Raw genomic sequence first — 17,522 nt, 5'->3', positions numbered from 1 at the left:
AGTATGTTTTTAATTTTTGCAATAGGATAAAGTGATACAACACAGACAGGACAGGTAAAGACGCCTATTTAAGCTCTTTATAACTACATGTGTGTCCTTCAATTTCCTCGGGCACCCAGAGCATCTGCTACCCCTCTGCTGACCCAACACATGGCTCAAAGCACAGTGGCTTTCTGTCCCTCTGTACCTAGCTGTATTTAGTGTAACAGCACCTTGATTCCTTTAATTTTGATTTACACCGCTGCAGTCCTGCCTTAGGTGATGGCTCCGTGCCTCACCACGTCCAGAGGTGTGCTGAGGACCAGAGAGGATGCTGCCTGCCCCGAGACCAGAGGCTGCCTCCTGGCAGGGTCAGTTGGTAGAAGTCCCATTTTCACCAAGTTTGGTTTCAGAATAAAACACAAGAGTCAGAAAACAGAATCCCTGCTGCATCCTCCACCTCCCCCCAGCGCACAGGGTAACCCATCTCCAGCTGCCTGGTTAGCTGCTAGGTGCTGGCCATCTGTGTCGTGGTGCCACCAAGCCCATGCTACCACTAAATAGGCAGCCTCTTAAAGAAGTCATGCACACGTCTGCTTTTACCTTTTTCCTTCTGTTTCCTTTTTAAAGCTCTTATTTTCAGAGGGAATTTGCGGAGGGTTTGGCCATCACACCACCCAAAGCCCTGTGCACCCCCAGGCCAGCCTGGCACACACCGCCCCGGCAGCAGCGCTCCCCCTCCACCACAGCTCCAGGTGCCACCCAGACACAGACCTGGAGGTGTTCGAGGAGCTCCAAATCACTTTCTGCATCTAAGCAGAACTGACAGCCTGAATTAGGCCTTTTGTTGTGTTGTCAGAGCAAATCAACATTTACCACTTGCTCTTCAATAGCTCCAGCCAGCTCTTTTGCTCCACAAAAACCTGCCTGGCTACCTCCTTCCCAGCCTGGCTCCCCTATGACTAAGCCCAGAGCAAACAATGGGAACTATTTCTTAACACAGCACATATTAGCTGCAAAGCTCTGACACAGGGCATTTTAACCCCGGAGAGATTATTTTTTTTTTTTCCTGGAATTAATTTGTCCTGTTGTTTTTTTTGAACCTGGGTAAGAAAACATGATATTCACCCAGTACGAGGCTCCTTCTGCAGCCACAGAAGCTGCCAGACCTACCTGAAAGCCACCCAGCAGCTCAGGCAGCTCCTCCAAGGAAGCATCTCCACGCACCCGCATGTTGTCACACGTTTCCCTTGGTGCCCACCACTCAGCCACCGCTGCCAGCAGGCTTTTGGACTCCGAGCCCTTCAGTCTGACCCACTACAGCTGCGTTTTGTTCCTGTCTGTTCAATGCTGTCTGGACGTCTGACGGATTTTTCCCCTTGCACTGATCTTAACCACATTGCAGCTTCCTTGGAGAATAAGCTGTTCATAAATGGGGCTCTTAGCTGTTTCCTATTTTTAGTTTCTGGTTTATTTCAAGTTATTTTGGCAGCATCTTCATATTAGCATTTTATGATATCCACGTAGATGACTGAGGGCTTGAAACGGAGCTGAGCTCCAAGAACTCATTAGTTTGAGATACAGCATCAGTGTCACAGCAGCTTGGGAATCAGTATAATAACGTGTCAGGTCCAGAGCTCGTATTTGTTGGCAAATAGTGTTTAAAGAGCTTCAAGCCAAGTTCTCCCAACTTCCAGCTGTGCAAAGCCACTGCCACCAAAGATGCCACAGGCAAACCCTTCAGGCTTTGGGCCACTGCACTGCACCTGAACACAGGATCAAGCCCTGGGCACTGCCCTACCTGCTCCTTTCGGTGAGCATCCACACGGAGAGCATCCTGCCAAGCCAGGATCTCCCGAAGGACAAGGAGGCAATGTTAAATGTAATCTTTGTAGGAGAACATGCATTTGGAGTCAAGCACCCAGATAGGGTGAGCCTCTATTACCACATGGAAGTGAACAAATAAATGAGGAGGGAGCAGGATGAGGGCTCAGTCATGCACCCCCCAGCCAGCTGCCAGCAGCCAGCACTCACATCAGCAGCAGTGAGCTCAGAGCAAAATGCTCCAGGTTCTTAACAGCCACTTTTCCAGAGGAAAACCTGCTGCTGAGAATCCACCATTGTGAACAAATTAATTTTTGTAGGTGTACTAGTGACAAACCTAGGGCTGTGCACACCGGGGCTGTGGCTAAGCGATGCGGGTTACAGCCGGGTGTGCTGCACGTGGCTGTAACATCTCTGCGGGGCAGCAAAGAGAGGCCTTGGCACGGGGCTTTGAACAGAGGCACCCATTCATGCTCAGAGAGGGCCATGGTCTGCTGTAACCACGGTATGCATGACATGAATCAAGCGTGCACAAATTTGAGAGTAACTGGATATATTATGAGGTTAAAAACCCTGCAAAAATCCCGCAGTGAGTCACCGGAGCTGTGTTCTCACAAGGGCCCTCCATCAAAGGCGCGGGTATTGAACAGGGAGGGTTACAAAGACAGCAGTAAGGCTTCTTTGTTTGTGGGTGCAGAGGACAAACCGTTGTAGGATTAAGGCTAAAGGGACACAGATTAAGGCAAGACCAAGGGCATGCGACTCGGGCTGGTGTAAGCAGCATCCCCTGAGCCAGGACAAGCTGCAGCCCCTCTCCCCGTGCTCCCCAAATCAAGAGTCCCAGCTCCCCTGGGGCACATATCACCCACCAGAGGTGTGTGGCCACGTCCCGTGGTGCCTGTGCCCTGCCCCAGCTTCCCCATGCTGGAGGGATCGGTGCTGTTCGTCTGCTCCTGCTCCAGCCAGCTGCGAGGACAGCCCTGGTCTTCTACAGCCCAAGAAAGACGACGTGCCAAAGCACAGGATTTTTAACAATTTTTTTTGGACAACCATAAAAACGTCTTATAATGGATTTATTTGGAATCAGAGCAGGATAAATACATCAAACATTGTCTCACACACCCCAGCTGTACCATGCAGACCCCACAGCCACAGCCCTGCAGGCATGAGGCCACTCAGCATCCCGGAGAGCTCTGCCCATGCCACGGGCTGACAGCAGCCTCAATAACACATTCAGAGCAGTCAAGTCTGTGGCAGAAGCACACCCAAAGCAAAAACCTTTAAATATTTTTAATAAAGCTATCCAGAAGTTCTTCTTTCCCAGCTAGCAAGAATCCAGCCCCATTTGGAAGCCCAGTGAGCTCACGCATCCACACCAGCGATGACCACGGGCCACAGCAGTGACCCTCGCACTGACATGAACACCAGCTACCAGTTAAATTAGGCTGCTAATTATCATTACCCTGTGCTTCCCACTGCTGTTAATCCAACGCCAGCTGATGCAGAGCTGGGAGAAGCCACACAAGAGCAGCGTGGTGCTGCTGGAGATGCCCTGGAGGCCACCACGTTGCCGTCGGGCTGGGGGACACTGCTTCTCCAGGGCAGTCTGCTCCCCATCTGACAGCACTGACTGTGGGAGACATCGCCAGGCCAAGCCATGCTCAAAAAAAACCAACCACCCTCTATCCCCAGTCAAGGGGATGCTCTGGAGCAGGTCTGGGAAAAGCCCCAAACCCAACAGTGGCTATCTTATCTGGCCGCTGGGGCCTCGTGCTGATTTACTAAGTGCTAGCATCTGACTCCAGGCCAACAAAATAATGCACATTAAGGCAACTGCTGCACTAAGCCAGCTGGTGTTGGAAGCTGCGCAATCTCATTTGGTAAGTGAGATTATTTGCACTAAGAGGAGTTTACTCTTGAAACACACGCAGCATTATTCTTTCCCTCCTGTAGACCAAAGCCAGGTGCCTGCCAGGCCTGTAGGAGCAGGCAGGGCAGAGCAAACCCTGGGGGTGAGCCCCCAGCACTGCTGTGGGTGCAGCACCACCAGCTCCATGGGGTGCGGGCAGGGGCTGGTGCTGGGCATGGAGGGGAAGGGCACCCGCGGCTCTGTGTGAAAGCAGCTTTGTTCAAGGGAGCTCTGGAACTGGCCGGTACCATAAGCAGAAGCAATGAATGCTTAAGCAAAAGCTTAATTTGTTATATTAAGTAATTATATTAATAGGTTAACACAGTAGGATTGCTAATGTAAAAAAAAAAAAAAAAAAAAAAAAAAAAAAAGCTCACTCCATCAATTATCGGAACTATCTTTATGAATTTAATGGGTTAAAAGGCACAATTCTGCACAAACCTGTACAGACCACATAACTTGGTAACCAAATCAATAGCAGTTTGTTACAGGCAAGTCAGGGGAAATTTTCTGTTCTGCAAGCATGATCAAAAGGGCCTGATTAAAGCCTCTGAGAGGCTTTCAAGACAGTGTGATAAAGTTCTCAGCTTTCCAACAAAGCGCACTCGTCCTGCCGTCAGGAAGCACACCACAAGGCAGCAGATGCTCTTACAGCAGCAATATCTTTTAAAACAGGAAGGACCAAGAGTTAAGTGGCAAACTAATGAAGATAAATTCCCCAAATCTTTTAACCACTCCTTCCAGGGATTCTCTTCAGCTTTTCATAGCATTGTTCTTTGAACTAATATGCTTTCCTTGCCAATCCGTTTATATAAGCGGTTAGAGAAGTGCAAGAGACCAGCATATCTTGATTTTGCTTGGGCATGCTGCACACCACAGCAAGCGAGGAGCACTGTTTACATAATGTGACTTCATTTAACTGCTGAAGAAATAAGAAGGAAGACGTTTAAGAGCATAAAAGGGAAAGAAGCAGAGTACAAGCATTACGAAGGGCAAAACACTCAAAACCCCCCTTCCTAGCCCAAGTGCTGATGGATCCGAATCCAAATTTAGAATCAGATTTGTAGTTTAGGTCCTAATCCAGCTCAAGGGCTGAGATCTCTACAGGGAAGAGGATGAGAATCAAGGAACCAAATTGAACCATATAAATTGAGCCATGTAACCCACGTGGAAATTGCAAAGAGCCGAGGAAGCCGCAGGTTGCTCAGCCATGGGAGGGGGCTGACTGCAGGAAGCCCCCCCTCCTCAGCCCCACCACACTGCTGCCCCTCTCCTCCCTCTTTGGTGGGGAGAAGCTGGGGATGAGCTGCTCTGCTACACCCAGCACCAGCCCACTACCACCCTGGGTTCTGCCACACTTAGGGTCACCCCGTGCTCCCAGGGGGACAGCACACCCCATGATGTGGATCAGCCCAGAGCAGCTCCAAGGTCCCCCAGGAGCCACACCATGGCCACCATTTGGCACACCAGTTCAGCAGAGAAGCCTTTATCATGCTCAGCAGCTCATTTCCATTCAAGGATCTGTGGCCAGCCCTGCTGAGAAGCCCCCTCTCTGCCCCCCAGCCCAGCTCTGGGACTGCCACAGGGGCTGCAAGGAGCAGCTCTGGCGAGGCCCCGGGTGCTCGCAGCGCTCCCTTTAAAACACAGGCTCTCTCAATCCATCTTCCTGGCAGATATTTTCTTTATGATCTAAAGGAGAGTGGCAGAGGTGCTGTCAAGCAGCAGCTCACCACAAGCAGTCTGAATTCAGGCAGGGAGCAAACCTGCAGCTCGGTCCCTGAGAAACAAGGAGGCAGTCACATCATGCACCCTGCTGCCGCTGGGCCGCGGGCCACTGCCTTCTCCTGGTTTATTTGTGCACAGTAGATATTTTGCAGGGTTTGGCCTTTTGTGCTGGAAGCTTTACATGTGCTAAAGGCTTCTGGGAAACGTCCGTGGCTTTGGCTTTCAGGGGATGACAGCATCCAGGCTCAGGGCACAGTAACCTTCCAGCAGAGCTTCCAGCCCATGGTGCCTGTTCGCGAACCACACAGGCTTTAGTTCTTCAAGGCTGTTTCTCTTCCAGCCATGCACTGCCCGTTACTGATAACTAGGAATAATTGTTTAAAATCATCTTATTTAATCAGCTGTATTTTGCTTTCTGCAGCTTCTCGTACTCTAAGATGTCATTTGCACGTACTCTGCTGTTAGCCCACGAGACGTGTTTCTGTCAAAGTACTTAAGGTTTAATGGGTGTGAATCTGAGCTGCAAGTTTCTGCTGCTCTGGTTGACAAGAAAGATTGAGTGTGGTACAGGCTTTGAAGGCATCTTTATGACATCTGGGAGATTTATTGGCTGAAATGCTCTTGCACAGCATTTTTTTTTTTTTAAATAGAGATACGTTCTATATGGTGAGAACGTTTGTTTCTTTTTTCCTGGTCTCTGCTGGCTGTGAAACCCACTCCAACGACACGCTGTGGCTCTGCATTTTTGCAATTGCTCCAAGTAACCCAGTGAATCTGGTACTTGCACAGAAACCTCAAGCAAGACGAGAAGCTGAAGCCAAACATTCCCAGCCCTTATCTGCCAGGGCTTACTGCGAGCTGGTGTTAACGGCAGTGTACAAACCCATTACATTAACGAGCTTTCACTACATATATTAGTGCCTTGCTTCAGTACACATCCAGCAGCTCCGCACTGACAACAAATCAAGTGGAGTGTGTTCTGTTAACATGTTTGTTTTAGCTGTTTTATCAGCTCCACCAGATCTTGAGAGATCTGCTGTTTTCTTTCACACTCCAGCACCTGTGGTCACAGGTGGCTTAGAACAAAAATAATTTCGCTAAGTGTTTGGGTATCTAAGAACCAGGAGCCGATGCATTTTAAGAACTCTGAAGTCAAACGATTTAAGTTAAAATATTACATTTAAAAGGATCCACACCTCTAGAGATTCACTGTGTAACACCTGCAGACTTGTAACATGCATTTTTCTCCCCAAGCTACAAGAAAAAACGAGTTGTAATAGTCTTCACTAATTCCACATAACCCATAATGACATATTTGTATTAAAATTAAAGGACTGATCTACCCCCAGCAGGACCACCTATATGTATCACCACCTGTTGAACCATAAAGCAACAAAAAAAAATAAAAAAGCAGCATTCCATATATTTTCCTTGCATGCATCCCACATCAACAGGAGCATTTTATTAAGCTTTTATTCTGCTTTATCCTCGTATGGAGCGAGATACACCCAGACATTTTTCCAAAGGAACTCTGACTCTGCCTACCTGTCCCAACAGGCAATCTTTCCATCTTCACAATGCAGGTGATGTCAGTTTTATAGCAGCAACAACAAAAAGCTCAACACCCCGGTTACACCGAGCACCTTCTGCTTTGTTCGACCTGGCAGCGGCCTGAGTGTTTTCAAGGGTGTGCTGGGTTTATTTTGCTAAACTTGCACCAAGGTCAGAGCTCGTATGAATGGACCTGCGTGAATCATTCTTTCCGCCCGGTTTCCCACTTGGGATTATCAGCGTGCTTGATTAGGGTAATTACCATTAGCCTTTCATTCCAGCCTATTCTCCCATTACTGTCTCCTGAACCAGCACAAGCATTTACTTCACTCTCGGTTATTAAATAAAGCCTCAGTGATGGAACACGTTCAGCAGCGAACATATTTGTAACATACTTCTGTTAGCCCTTATCTTTGTTAAATTAACTGTTAAGCACCACTACAGCTTGAAGTGTAAGAGCACAGATTTCTCATGTGAGACCTTGCACCAACCAACCAAGCACTGGGAGACTAACGAAAACAAAACAACAACAAGCACAACTAGTTCCTGCCACTTAAGAACATCACCCCACTTGAATCATTACGTTACAACAATAATATGCAACAAAGAGAAACAGCAAAGATCCCTTAGTTCTTCTATACAGACAATAGAAATACCAAAGGCCAGCAGAAATCAGCAGTGTCTGTAGCTTTATGATTTTTATCAGCACAGAGCAGTTATTCCAGTCCATTTGGGACTATTAACAAAGTGGACCGTTTCCATTTAATAAACAATCAAGTACATAAAATTTGCATATAAAACCAGGGCAACAACTTTCTGGCCTAGCAGAAAAGCAAAGGAAAAAGTCCTGCTCCTTTTGTTGGCGTCTCTGGTTCTTGCCTTCTCTGCCAAGTGTCAGGATTCATGCAAACAGGTCAGGATTTAGGGGGTTAACCCAAACCACCCCCCTGTGCCCAGCACTGCCCAGCCTCAGGTTTGGGCTCTGCCATCCCCAGCCCAGAGCATGCAGGAACAGGACCCGTGAGCCACCCCATAACATAAACAGGGCTCAGGGTGCATGCATTTGGTGTGCAAGTGGTCAGGATCCCAGCGTGGCACCGGGGGATCTGCAGGGAGCCCAGACGAGTGAACAAGACAACTTTTATTGGAATTCCTCCATCGGCAGAATTCCTTCTGTGTATCCCAACCTTACATGGTGCAAGTATTTGCTCAAACATAAAAGCTGCTTAAACTTAAGAGTCAACCTGAACTCTCCACACCACACTGCTTGGGTAATGGGCTGCAGACCGATTGTTTCTTGTTCCAGCTCCAAGCCAACGCTGACAAATGCATTTCTTGCTGCTCTGCTAGAGACCAGCAGGTACACCGATGTTGGAGCCAGCAGATAACGGAAAAGCTGTGCTAAAAAACTACTTTTTGTTTCCAATACTGGATTCACAGTCCATTTGTCAATAGCCTGCTCAGCCAGGGAGTTCTGGACTGACGCTGGCAGAGCTGGGCAGGGGATGACGCTGGCTGCTCTAAGAGCTCGACAAGTGAGTTCGGGCGATTAATACCTTCAGCTACTCCAGTTACACTAATGACTGATTATCTTTTAATCCTAGGCAAGGGGTAGATCAACAGCAATCCCACACGGAACCACAGCAGTTACTGATGTGGTTACAGGCACAGCACTGAAAGCAGCTGAGTAAGTTATTCCACTCCTGCTGCTGGGTGTGCTGGCGGGTGAAAGGGAGCTGAAAGGGAGTGTTGTGGGTACCTGCGTGAAAGCAGCAGGAAGCCCCCGTGCCACAGGCACAGGCAGTGTCCAGTTGTTAGCCTCCAAGGAAAAGCAGCTGACAGCTACCAGAAAATTAACAAGGTCCTACAGCCACTTTCTGTCAAGTCCTAAGAGCTGGCCTTGGCCAGGTGCTTTGGGTCATTCCCCCACCCCTATAAATATCACTAGGGGAAGGAACCTCTCATTACATGATGAGCTACACCCAGCTTTAACTTGCTGTAGCCACGGGGACAAAGCAAGCCAGGCTCCCTCCCCAGCACAGAGCCACAGGCTGCAGTCCCACCCTGGGCTCCCCTGCAGGGCAGTGCCACCACCTCCAGTCTTACTCTCCGTGGCCCCCAAGAAAACAGGGGAAGAAACAAAGAAAAAAGGGACAGCAAGCACAGCTGGCTTTTTAAGTGGCCACATGAGACAGATGCCCTAAGCACACCCATCTGTATTTGCATTTCCTTATCTTTAATACCCAAGATTTCATTTTAAAGACTTTTAACACTTCACGCTCCAGCTCAAGCCATGGCCTCAGCATCAGCTGTTCTCAGTGACTCAAGCGATCAGACCTTTACCACTTGTCATTTAAGATTTATCAAACCACAGAGGGATGAGACCTGCTTTCAAGACAAATAAATCATTTCTTGACTTCATGAGCATATTCGAAACAGCTGCAAGCGACAGGGCTCACCACCACGAGCTGCACCTGTGCAAGCGCAGGACTTTGCAGGGAGTGAAAGGGTAAAGCAAGACCTGGTAAGCCACTCAAGTCCTACTCCAAAGCAGCACTGTTTGAGATCATTGTTTTTCTTGCTGCCAAATCCATATTTTTCCAGGTTTGTCCTTTTCATCCCGCCCCAGCCTGGGCACCAAAGCAGTGCCTCCTGCTCCAGCACCGTGCAGCCAGCTCCGGCTGCTCCATCGCCCCTCCTACAGCCCCTCTTTGGGGTCAGATCCCACCAATGCAACACTTAAGATTGCTCTGGGTGAAGTGACAGCACGCAGGTAGGTTTGGGAGAAGCAGCTGCACCCAGGGAGGGTTCTCCAGGCAGGCAGCAAGCAGCTCCAAGCAGCGCGCTCCCTCACTGCCAGGGAGCTGTCAGGTCTGGAGAGAAATTGTTTCCTGTAGCAGCCTAGCAAGGACTAGACAAAACCAACCTATTGGTGACTGAGGATATTTTTTTTCAAACCCCACGCAGATGAATTCATGTTTTACAAGTGACTGGAAGCAGGGCTACAAAGAGACAGACAGCCTTTGGCATCGAGAGCTGGATGTGGGTGGCTTTCAGATGTCTCACGTCCCAAATTCTAGCCCACAATCCGCCGGCATCAGCTGGTCCCGCACACACAGGAGGCTTGCTGAGCAGCCCCAGCCTCATGCCCCACATCATCCCAAGCCCCATAAGGGCACAGGAGGGGTGCATCCATCCCCAGAAGGGGTGCAGCCACCCCAGCCCCACAGCCACCAGCCCTGGCCCATGTCAGCAGCTGGGGCTCGCAGCTGGAGGTGGGAGCCCTGGAGTCTGCTCCCTCCTCCCACCAGGATCGCTGCTTTTTAGAGTATCTGTTTGTAATTTAATGACATTTTAATACAAAATAAATAAAAAAGCACTTTGAACCAGGCAGAAGTCAGCCAAAAGCCTCCACAATCAGCCTGCAGAGAGGCTCCCTCCCACGCTTTTGTCTCCGGCCCTGCGGATCTTCCCCTCCTCCCCGCTGCTGGGCTGGGGGTCCGGGGGCTGCACCAGCCTCAGGATGGGCAGAGCTGCTCCCCCAGCTCCTGGTTCATCAATTCACCTAATTGCCTCCCCATGCACTTCCATAATCAAAGGGGGGCACGCAGCACACCTGCTCCCAACCACATCTCAGCACAGCCCAGCTCCCAGAGCCCATGCCCACCCCCAGCCTCCCTAATTCTGCCCCTTTGGGCATTATTTCCAAACCAGCACCATCTCTGTGTGGTGGGAGCAGAGCTGGCTGTTGTCAGCCCCCAGCAGCGTCAGGGAGCTGCTCTCAGAGCATTGCCCCTCACCTCAACAGGAGCAGGGTTACAACAGGCCTGGGCTAAGGGGGTGCCAACCCCGCCAACCCATCACCCCCAGCCCTGCTCTGCTGCCCAAAGTAAAGCCAGCCAGAGGGGCGTTATACTCACACCTCCTGCGTTTGCTGAATCCACTTTGGGCCAGCGCTTGGCTATGCAAAAGCAGAGTTTTTTTCTTGCTTAACGTTAAACCAAACTTTCCAAAGTAACAGCCGAGCAGGCTCCCTCCTCTAAATTCAGATGTTCCTCTCCACAGCAGGCAGGCTCGTACAGACACCCAGGTTCTGTGCTCAGTTGCAATAAAACCCCACGTGGCTGGGGGGTTCGGGGAGCTGCTGTGCCCACCTCCCCAGGGGCACTCACACCAGAGCTGGGTGCCCGAGCCCCCCAGGAGCAGCAGCCTGCACCCCAGTCCTTCCCAAATCCATCTCCCCCCCTTTTCTCCACTTTATACCTTCACAACCCAACCCCACTGGGCCACCTGAGTGGGGGCAGCCCGGAATAAAACCAGCCCCACAAGGCTGGGCAGTGGGCACTGCAGGGCTCCAACACAGCCCCAGGTCCTTTTAAAGGTGCCTTCCTCCCCAGCTTTCTTTACAGCCCAGGGGAAATATTTTCCACTTTCTGTCACGCCTTTGGCCGGTGAACGAAGAGATGGCAGAGGGCTTTTGTGCGCCAGGAGGGCAGCTCAACGCCACAGCCGCCCTGCGAACCGCCCGCTCCCCCCCACGTCCAGAAAAACCCCCGAAACCCCGCAGCCCAGCGGGGGGAGCTCAGTGGCACCCCTGCACCCTCCGCCCAGCACCCAGCGCTCCCCCGACCCCAAAGCACAAAGCCGAGCTGCCCAAACGAGAAGCCCCCAGCGCGCAGCCCCGCGCCCGGCGCCCCCCGACGGCTCCGCGCCTGGCTCCGTGCCCAGCGCCCCCCGACGGCTCCGCGCACGGCGCCCCCCGGAGCCCCCGGTGCCTCCCGGCCCAAAACAGCAGGGGGAGACGCTGCAGACCCCGCAGACCCCACGGCCCCCGGCTCACTCTGGAGATGGTGAGGGGCGTGCTGAAGTCCTTGCCGCCCACCAGACGGAAGCCCCATGGCGAGGGGCCGCGCAGGGCCACCGAGTGGGGCATGGCGGTGGCGGCGGTGGTGGCACCGGGGTGTAGGGGGGGGAGTCCGTGGCGCTGCGCTCCTGCTCCGGCTCCGCTCCGCGCCGCCGCCGCAGCCCTTAAAGCTTCGCCCAGCCCCGGGACGGCCCCGATGGGGGGGGTGAGGGGGGGGGAGAGGCGGGCCGCGGGGGCGGGTCCGGCCCCGACGGGGCGGGAGCGGCGGGCGGGGGGCCCTGGACCGGGAGGCGGAGGGGAGGGGGGCGGCCCCGGGAGTCTCCATCCCCCCTGCATCCCCTCCATTGCCCTCACATCCCCCCCATGCCCCCTACACCCCTTCCATCCCCCCCATGCTCCCCTCATCTCCTCCATCCCCCCCACATCCCCTCCATCCCCCCCACATCCCCCTCACATCCCCTCCATCCCCTCCATGCCCCCCACATCCCCTCCATCCCCCTCGCATCCCCCCCCCAGCTCTCGTTTCTGCCGCTCCGAAGGGGCCCCGGCGGTGCCCCCCCACAGCTCCCGCGGTCATGGAGCAGGGTGGGGGGCTCAGCCCTGGCACCCCCTGCCCCAGGCAGCTCAGCTGGGCTCTATTTTGGTTTTTGGGTGGCTGCTCGGGGGTGTGCGGTCCCCGTGGGCACTGCGGCACGCACCCTGGCTGCCCCCCAGCAGCACATGACGAAATTTGTGATGTTCCAGTAAAACCAGAGGCATTATGCTGTCCATCACCACTGGTGTCTGGAAGGATACTCCAAACGGAATGACCCACTTGGGTCACAGCAGCTTGGGAAACCTCCACACCGGCCCGTGGAGGGGGTCCTGGGTGGCCAGGGCAGCGTCAGACCCCGCGGTGCAGCCCCTTCCCGCTGGCCAAGTGGTGTGGGGCCACCATGGGGCTGCCACCCAGCGCGCTGCCTGCCCCAGACGAGCACCCATGGGGGCACCCAGGGGATGTTGGCACTGCAGAGGGTGTCCCAAGGCACGGAGGTGGGGTGGGTGAAGCAATGGGCACAGCTGATCGGGTCCCTGCTGAAAATTGGGGTGCGAGAGAGACCTGGGCTTGGGAAACCCCACACTGCCTGGGCAGGGCTGGGCCGAAATACCCTGCTTCTAAACAGCACCAAACAAAGGAGGCATTGTTTGAAAAGTCCACTTTTGCGAAGTAGCTTCGTGTTGCCCGGTTTCTGCGACTTTGATTTATGTGCTGCTCGCTGTGAAATGTTTCTGCGTGTGTTTGCTCGTGCCATAGGAGGGTTTGTCGGAGGCTGCCGTGCCCGGGTTCTCCAGGGGAATTTGGTCTTGGCTGGGGTGGGAACTGAGGCATTTAACCGCGGGCTCTGGGGCAGCCCCGTGATTTAGCAACCTGAGCACAGCAAGCACGCGTTATGAGCCCCAAATACAATAAGTTTTGTTCGCCTTGACGGAAACAGACCTACAGAAGAAGAGCTGAGACGCAGCTGGGACCAGCCGGGCTTTTACCCATCCTCTTTGTCCCATGCGGGCGGGTGCCTCCACCGCGCACGCAGGCTGCGAACGCTCACTTTTGTCTGTGCGAGGGCTGATGAATCATGCCTCATTCCTGCATGATATCACCGGGCTGCAGAAAGCTGCGGGGAGGCTGGCCCGAGGTTTCCTCGCTCGCTTCCCGGCTGAGCCCCGACATTCGCCTCGCAGGGGGCTGGAGGCACAGCTTGGGTCCCCCCTGTCCTGCTCGGGGGGCAGGAGCAGCGTGCGGCCCCACGGGGCTGAGCCAGGCAGTGCTGTCCTCATTCCCTCTGCAGAGGACAAAGAAAAATTCTTTTATGTCAGTAAACTAAGTCTGCTGTAAAGTGAGAGCAATGCCAACAGGGAAAAGGCAAAGCGCAGAGACAAACGGAGCTGCTGATCCGTGCGGTGCCGGCGATGGCCAGGGCTTTATTTCCGTGGTGGTTTCTAAAATGCAGCCTGCCCGTGAGTGGCAGGCACAGCAGCCTGCCAGGGTTTCAGAGCAATTTGTTGGCATGGGAAGTAGCCGATCAGAACGCAGAGCCCCCCGCTATTAAAGTATTCGTTTCAGAAATCTGCTGAAAAAGCTGCTGACTTCAGGACAGTTTCTCTTCAAGGCCTCTCGAATGCTCAGCCGAGGCTGCCCCTCACATAACGTTAAGGCTGATGGAAAAGGTAACCCAAGTAAAATACAATGGGAATTAGCCAAATCAGTTTAAACTTGTGGGTGTGCTTATTCCAAATTAAATTCCGTTCCAAAATGCATTAAACCGAGCTGAAGTAGAGCCAGTTTTAGTCTGAATAAAAGTATCTGCAGTGGAATTCCTCCTGCTGGAAAGTGTCCATGTGTAGACCAGCCCTCGGATCGGAGAACTGCATCAGGAATTCATTTTGTACCCCTCTATCACCGGTGGGTTTTTTCAAGGTTTTTGGGAATGAGACCACTAGCTGAAGAGCCCCACTTTCCCCAGGCGCCTCGTTTCCTCCCGTTGCTCCCACACCTTCCCACATGTGCTTCCTCTGAGAAAGCCAGCACAGCTCTGCAGCCCGAAAAGGGCCCGGTCGTTTTGGGGAACAAAAGCGGACTCAGCGATTTCTATTTCTTTGTTTCTCCTAACATGATAACTTTTCAGCTATATTTTAAGTCATTTCCAGAAATGAGTTCTACTTCTGGAACAGAAATGACAGAATCACCAGAAGATGATAGGGATCTTGCTGCGGGAGCAAGCCGTAACATTAAGCTAATAACACCCTATCTCCAACATGTTCCTTCTGCCGAGTGCTGAAACTCTATAGCAAGCTCTAACAAAGACCATGCATTACTCAAAAGAAAGGTCAAATGTTTTCATGAATTCAATCTCATCACTCCATTTGCTGTGTTTTTTTTCCCCCCCAATATTTCTCTCTGTGTATGTTTCCAGTGTTTTTCCACCCCGCAGCCTTATCGCCTCCCTGTTTCTTTTTAGAGCATTTCATTCGGGCTCTCCTTTGCCACGGGGGTCACTGTCTGCTTCCTGCCTTTGTTGTCACAGACTGACTGGGCAAACTGTGCATCTCCATCTCCGTGTTCCCTGTTGAACCACCACTCAGCTTTTCCATTTGCCACCCCCTGACATCTCGCAGAGGTCCCGGGAGCCCCAATAACAACCCCCCAAAAAAGTTTTTGGATATCTGCCCACACAGGAGTGATTTCTGGTGTCCTTACAGCCTGATGGTTCTCCTCCAGGCCAGGAGGCTCTCCTGCTCTGCAGATCACCTTCTTCTGGACTGGGGCTGCTTCTCCTCAGAGCAGTTGCAGGAGGCTGGAAGTCAGCCACGGGTCCTCTCTAGCTGGAGGCTTTGCACTGGCCCCAGGTCTACCAAAAATATTCCATTTTCATACTGTGAAAAAAATACCCAATATTTAGTGCAAATTCAATAAATTACTGCATTTGTCAGAGATCTGCAAAAGGCTTGCTAAATTCAAGCTTCTTCATTTTTTTTGGAGTTTAAGGTAGAATTCAGCCTCTTGATGGATCTTTTTTTGATGTGGGGGCCTATAAATCTCTACATTGGTCACCAGAGCAGGGGAATCCCTCTTGGCTGCATGCAGCTCAGCTTGACAAGTTGCTCAACATTTCTGCATTATTCCTGTAGGTATAGCTTGGGTTTCCAAGTGGCTTCATGGCTCTCGTGTTGGTTCACCGCTAACTCCCCTAACCCAGCACCGTTGCCTTGCAGAATCACCCAAACTCTTGTGGGGTCCCCAGTGTGAATGCTGACACATGGAATATCTGTGATTACATTTTCTGCCTCTCTTTTTCTACCCAGAGTATGTTTCACTGCACAATTAACTATTCAACGAGACTCCATGACCTGGAACAGGGAATGTGCTAGGAATTACACTTTTCACTCATCCGTCCGTCGTGCCCAATTTCCCCGTTAGAAGGGACACCTCTGGAAATGCCAGCGCAGCACCGTGGTGGCGCAGCAGTGATGGAAGGTCTGAGAAGTGACAAGCTGATTATTTGGTGCTAATGCAAATTATTAAACTGCAACGAGTTCAGTAAGGGTTCACTTGGCAGGTCCATTCCTTGCATGGAAAGCTAGCGATAAAAACGTTAACCCAACTTGTGCTCAGTGCTTGTCTCTCACACTCACACGGTCAGGTCCTGGAGGGATCCATGTGATGCTTGTTTTCCTCCTGCAGTCCGTCCCCACTGCCTGACCCCCCTGATGTCTCCCCAGCCACCCAGGGGCCACAGCTGCAAGCCACGGGGGACCTGGAGCAGCGCAGCCAAGTGCCAGAGGGGACTGATGCTGCCGAGCCCTTCCGAGCCCCCTGTGGTGCCTCCATGACCGATCACAAGGGTAAAAAATAAAGGAGATGGTGCAAAGCTGGTGAGTGCAACGGGGGTGAGTCGGGAGCCTCCTCCTCGGCAGCCACACACGTTACATGGAGCTGCACCTCTGCAGGCATCCTCCGCTATATGCTGGGAGGTGCAGCTCCCCACCTTGCTCGTTTAAGTAGCGAGCTCCTATGTGATGAAAAGTTCATTTTAATGTGACATTCATCACGTTCTGAAATACTTCTTGCAGTTTATTTGCCCAGAGGTTCCAGATGAATGACTGCTCTGAAAGAGCTCCTGTTACACTGACGTCTGATGTAGCATGTGTAAAATTCCAAGCTCCGCTTAATTTTATCACCTGAGAATTAGAATGCCTCTGTCATTAAGGTAAGGAAAATATTTTTATAGCTCCCTTTGTTTCAGCTCGTGGTATTTACCCTAGGCATGAGATCTTTCTCTTTCAGTGTGGCAGCTGTTGGAAATATTTTAAAATAATGTACCTACATGTTTCGCGGGATGCACTTTTTGGGCCTTAAAAATATCTATATTTCATTTTTAAATGAAGGTGGGAATCCAACAGAGTTCCCTAGCTGTGCAGGGAATGATTAATAATGTCTCCTTAGACCATTTCTGAGCAGTTCAACACAGACACTGGGCATTTAAAAGCAGTGCTGAGCAGCATGCTGGGTGCTCGCCTGTGGGCTGGACGTCCCATCAGTTGCGCTCCCATTTAAAAACAAATCTTGTGCTGGAAATTCAGTTGTTGGGAGTTTTCGTTTGTACGTTCCGACACTGGCTGTTCCTCTCATTATTTGTGATTGGAAACAGTCCCTGGAAATGATGCTGATTACACGAATTCAAAATTCTTGTGGGAGTGAAGACTCCAAGCAAAGTTTCATGGCATTTGTGCAGCTGTGGTTTAATTTGCCCTCCCAGTAGTCAGTGTTTCTCAGAGTATAACCTTTCATGCATTAATCAGCCGTGCTTGACAGTTTCATCTTAATTTCCATCTCCCCTGCCTAAATTAGCACTTTCTGGTGCCTTTCTAACCCTGTGGGACCTTCCCCATATTCATGTACAACAAATTCTTAAGGGTTTTGGTTTATTTCTTTACTTAATAATTAAAAAAATCCGAGCTATCCAAAGAACAACATCCTGTGAAAACATTTAATTTTGAAACTCATTATTTGGATTAAGTCAAGGCAAATCTCAACCCTATGGCAGATTTGACGGCTGGTTTGAAAAGGATTACTTAATTTATAGGCTTTGCAGAATCTCTCAGATCTGAGCTATTATTTTGGCTTTTGAAAGT

The 17,522-nt window shown here is 51.4% G+C and overlaps 1 protein-coding gene across 1 annotated transcript in view; it reads right to left on the bottom strand.

The window, feature by feature from the left end:
- PDLIM4 (PDZ and LIM domain 4) overlaps nucleotides 1–11,979 on the bottom strand; it is a 41,769-nt gene extending 29,790 nt beyond the window's left edge. The window contains exon 1 of the mRNA XM_032197017.1: nucleotides 11,829–11,979. Within this exon, the coding sequence (XP_032052908.1) occupies nucleotides 11,829–11,921 (93 nt within the window). The 5' untranslated portion in view covers nucleotides 11,922–11,979. The remainder of the gene's footprint in view (nucleotides 1–11,828) is intronic.
- Between the last annotated feature and the right edge of the window lie 5,543 nt (nucleotides 11,980–17,522).

This window comes from Aythya fuligula, chromosome 14, assembly GCF_009819795.1.
Source record: "Aythya fuligula isolate bAytFul2 chromosome 14, bAytFul2.pri, whole genome shotgun sequence".
In the NCBI taxonomy this organism is placed as follows: domain Eukaryota; kingdom Metazoa; phylum Chordata; class Aves; order Anseriformes; family Anatidae; genus Aythya; species Aythya fuligula.
Note: the sequence above shows the minus strand (reverse complement) of the source record. Positions and strands in the feature narration are given on the sequence as shown.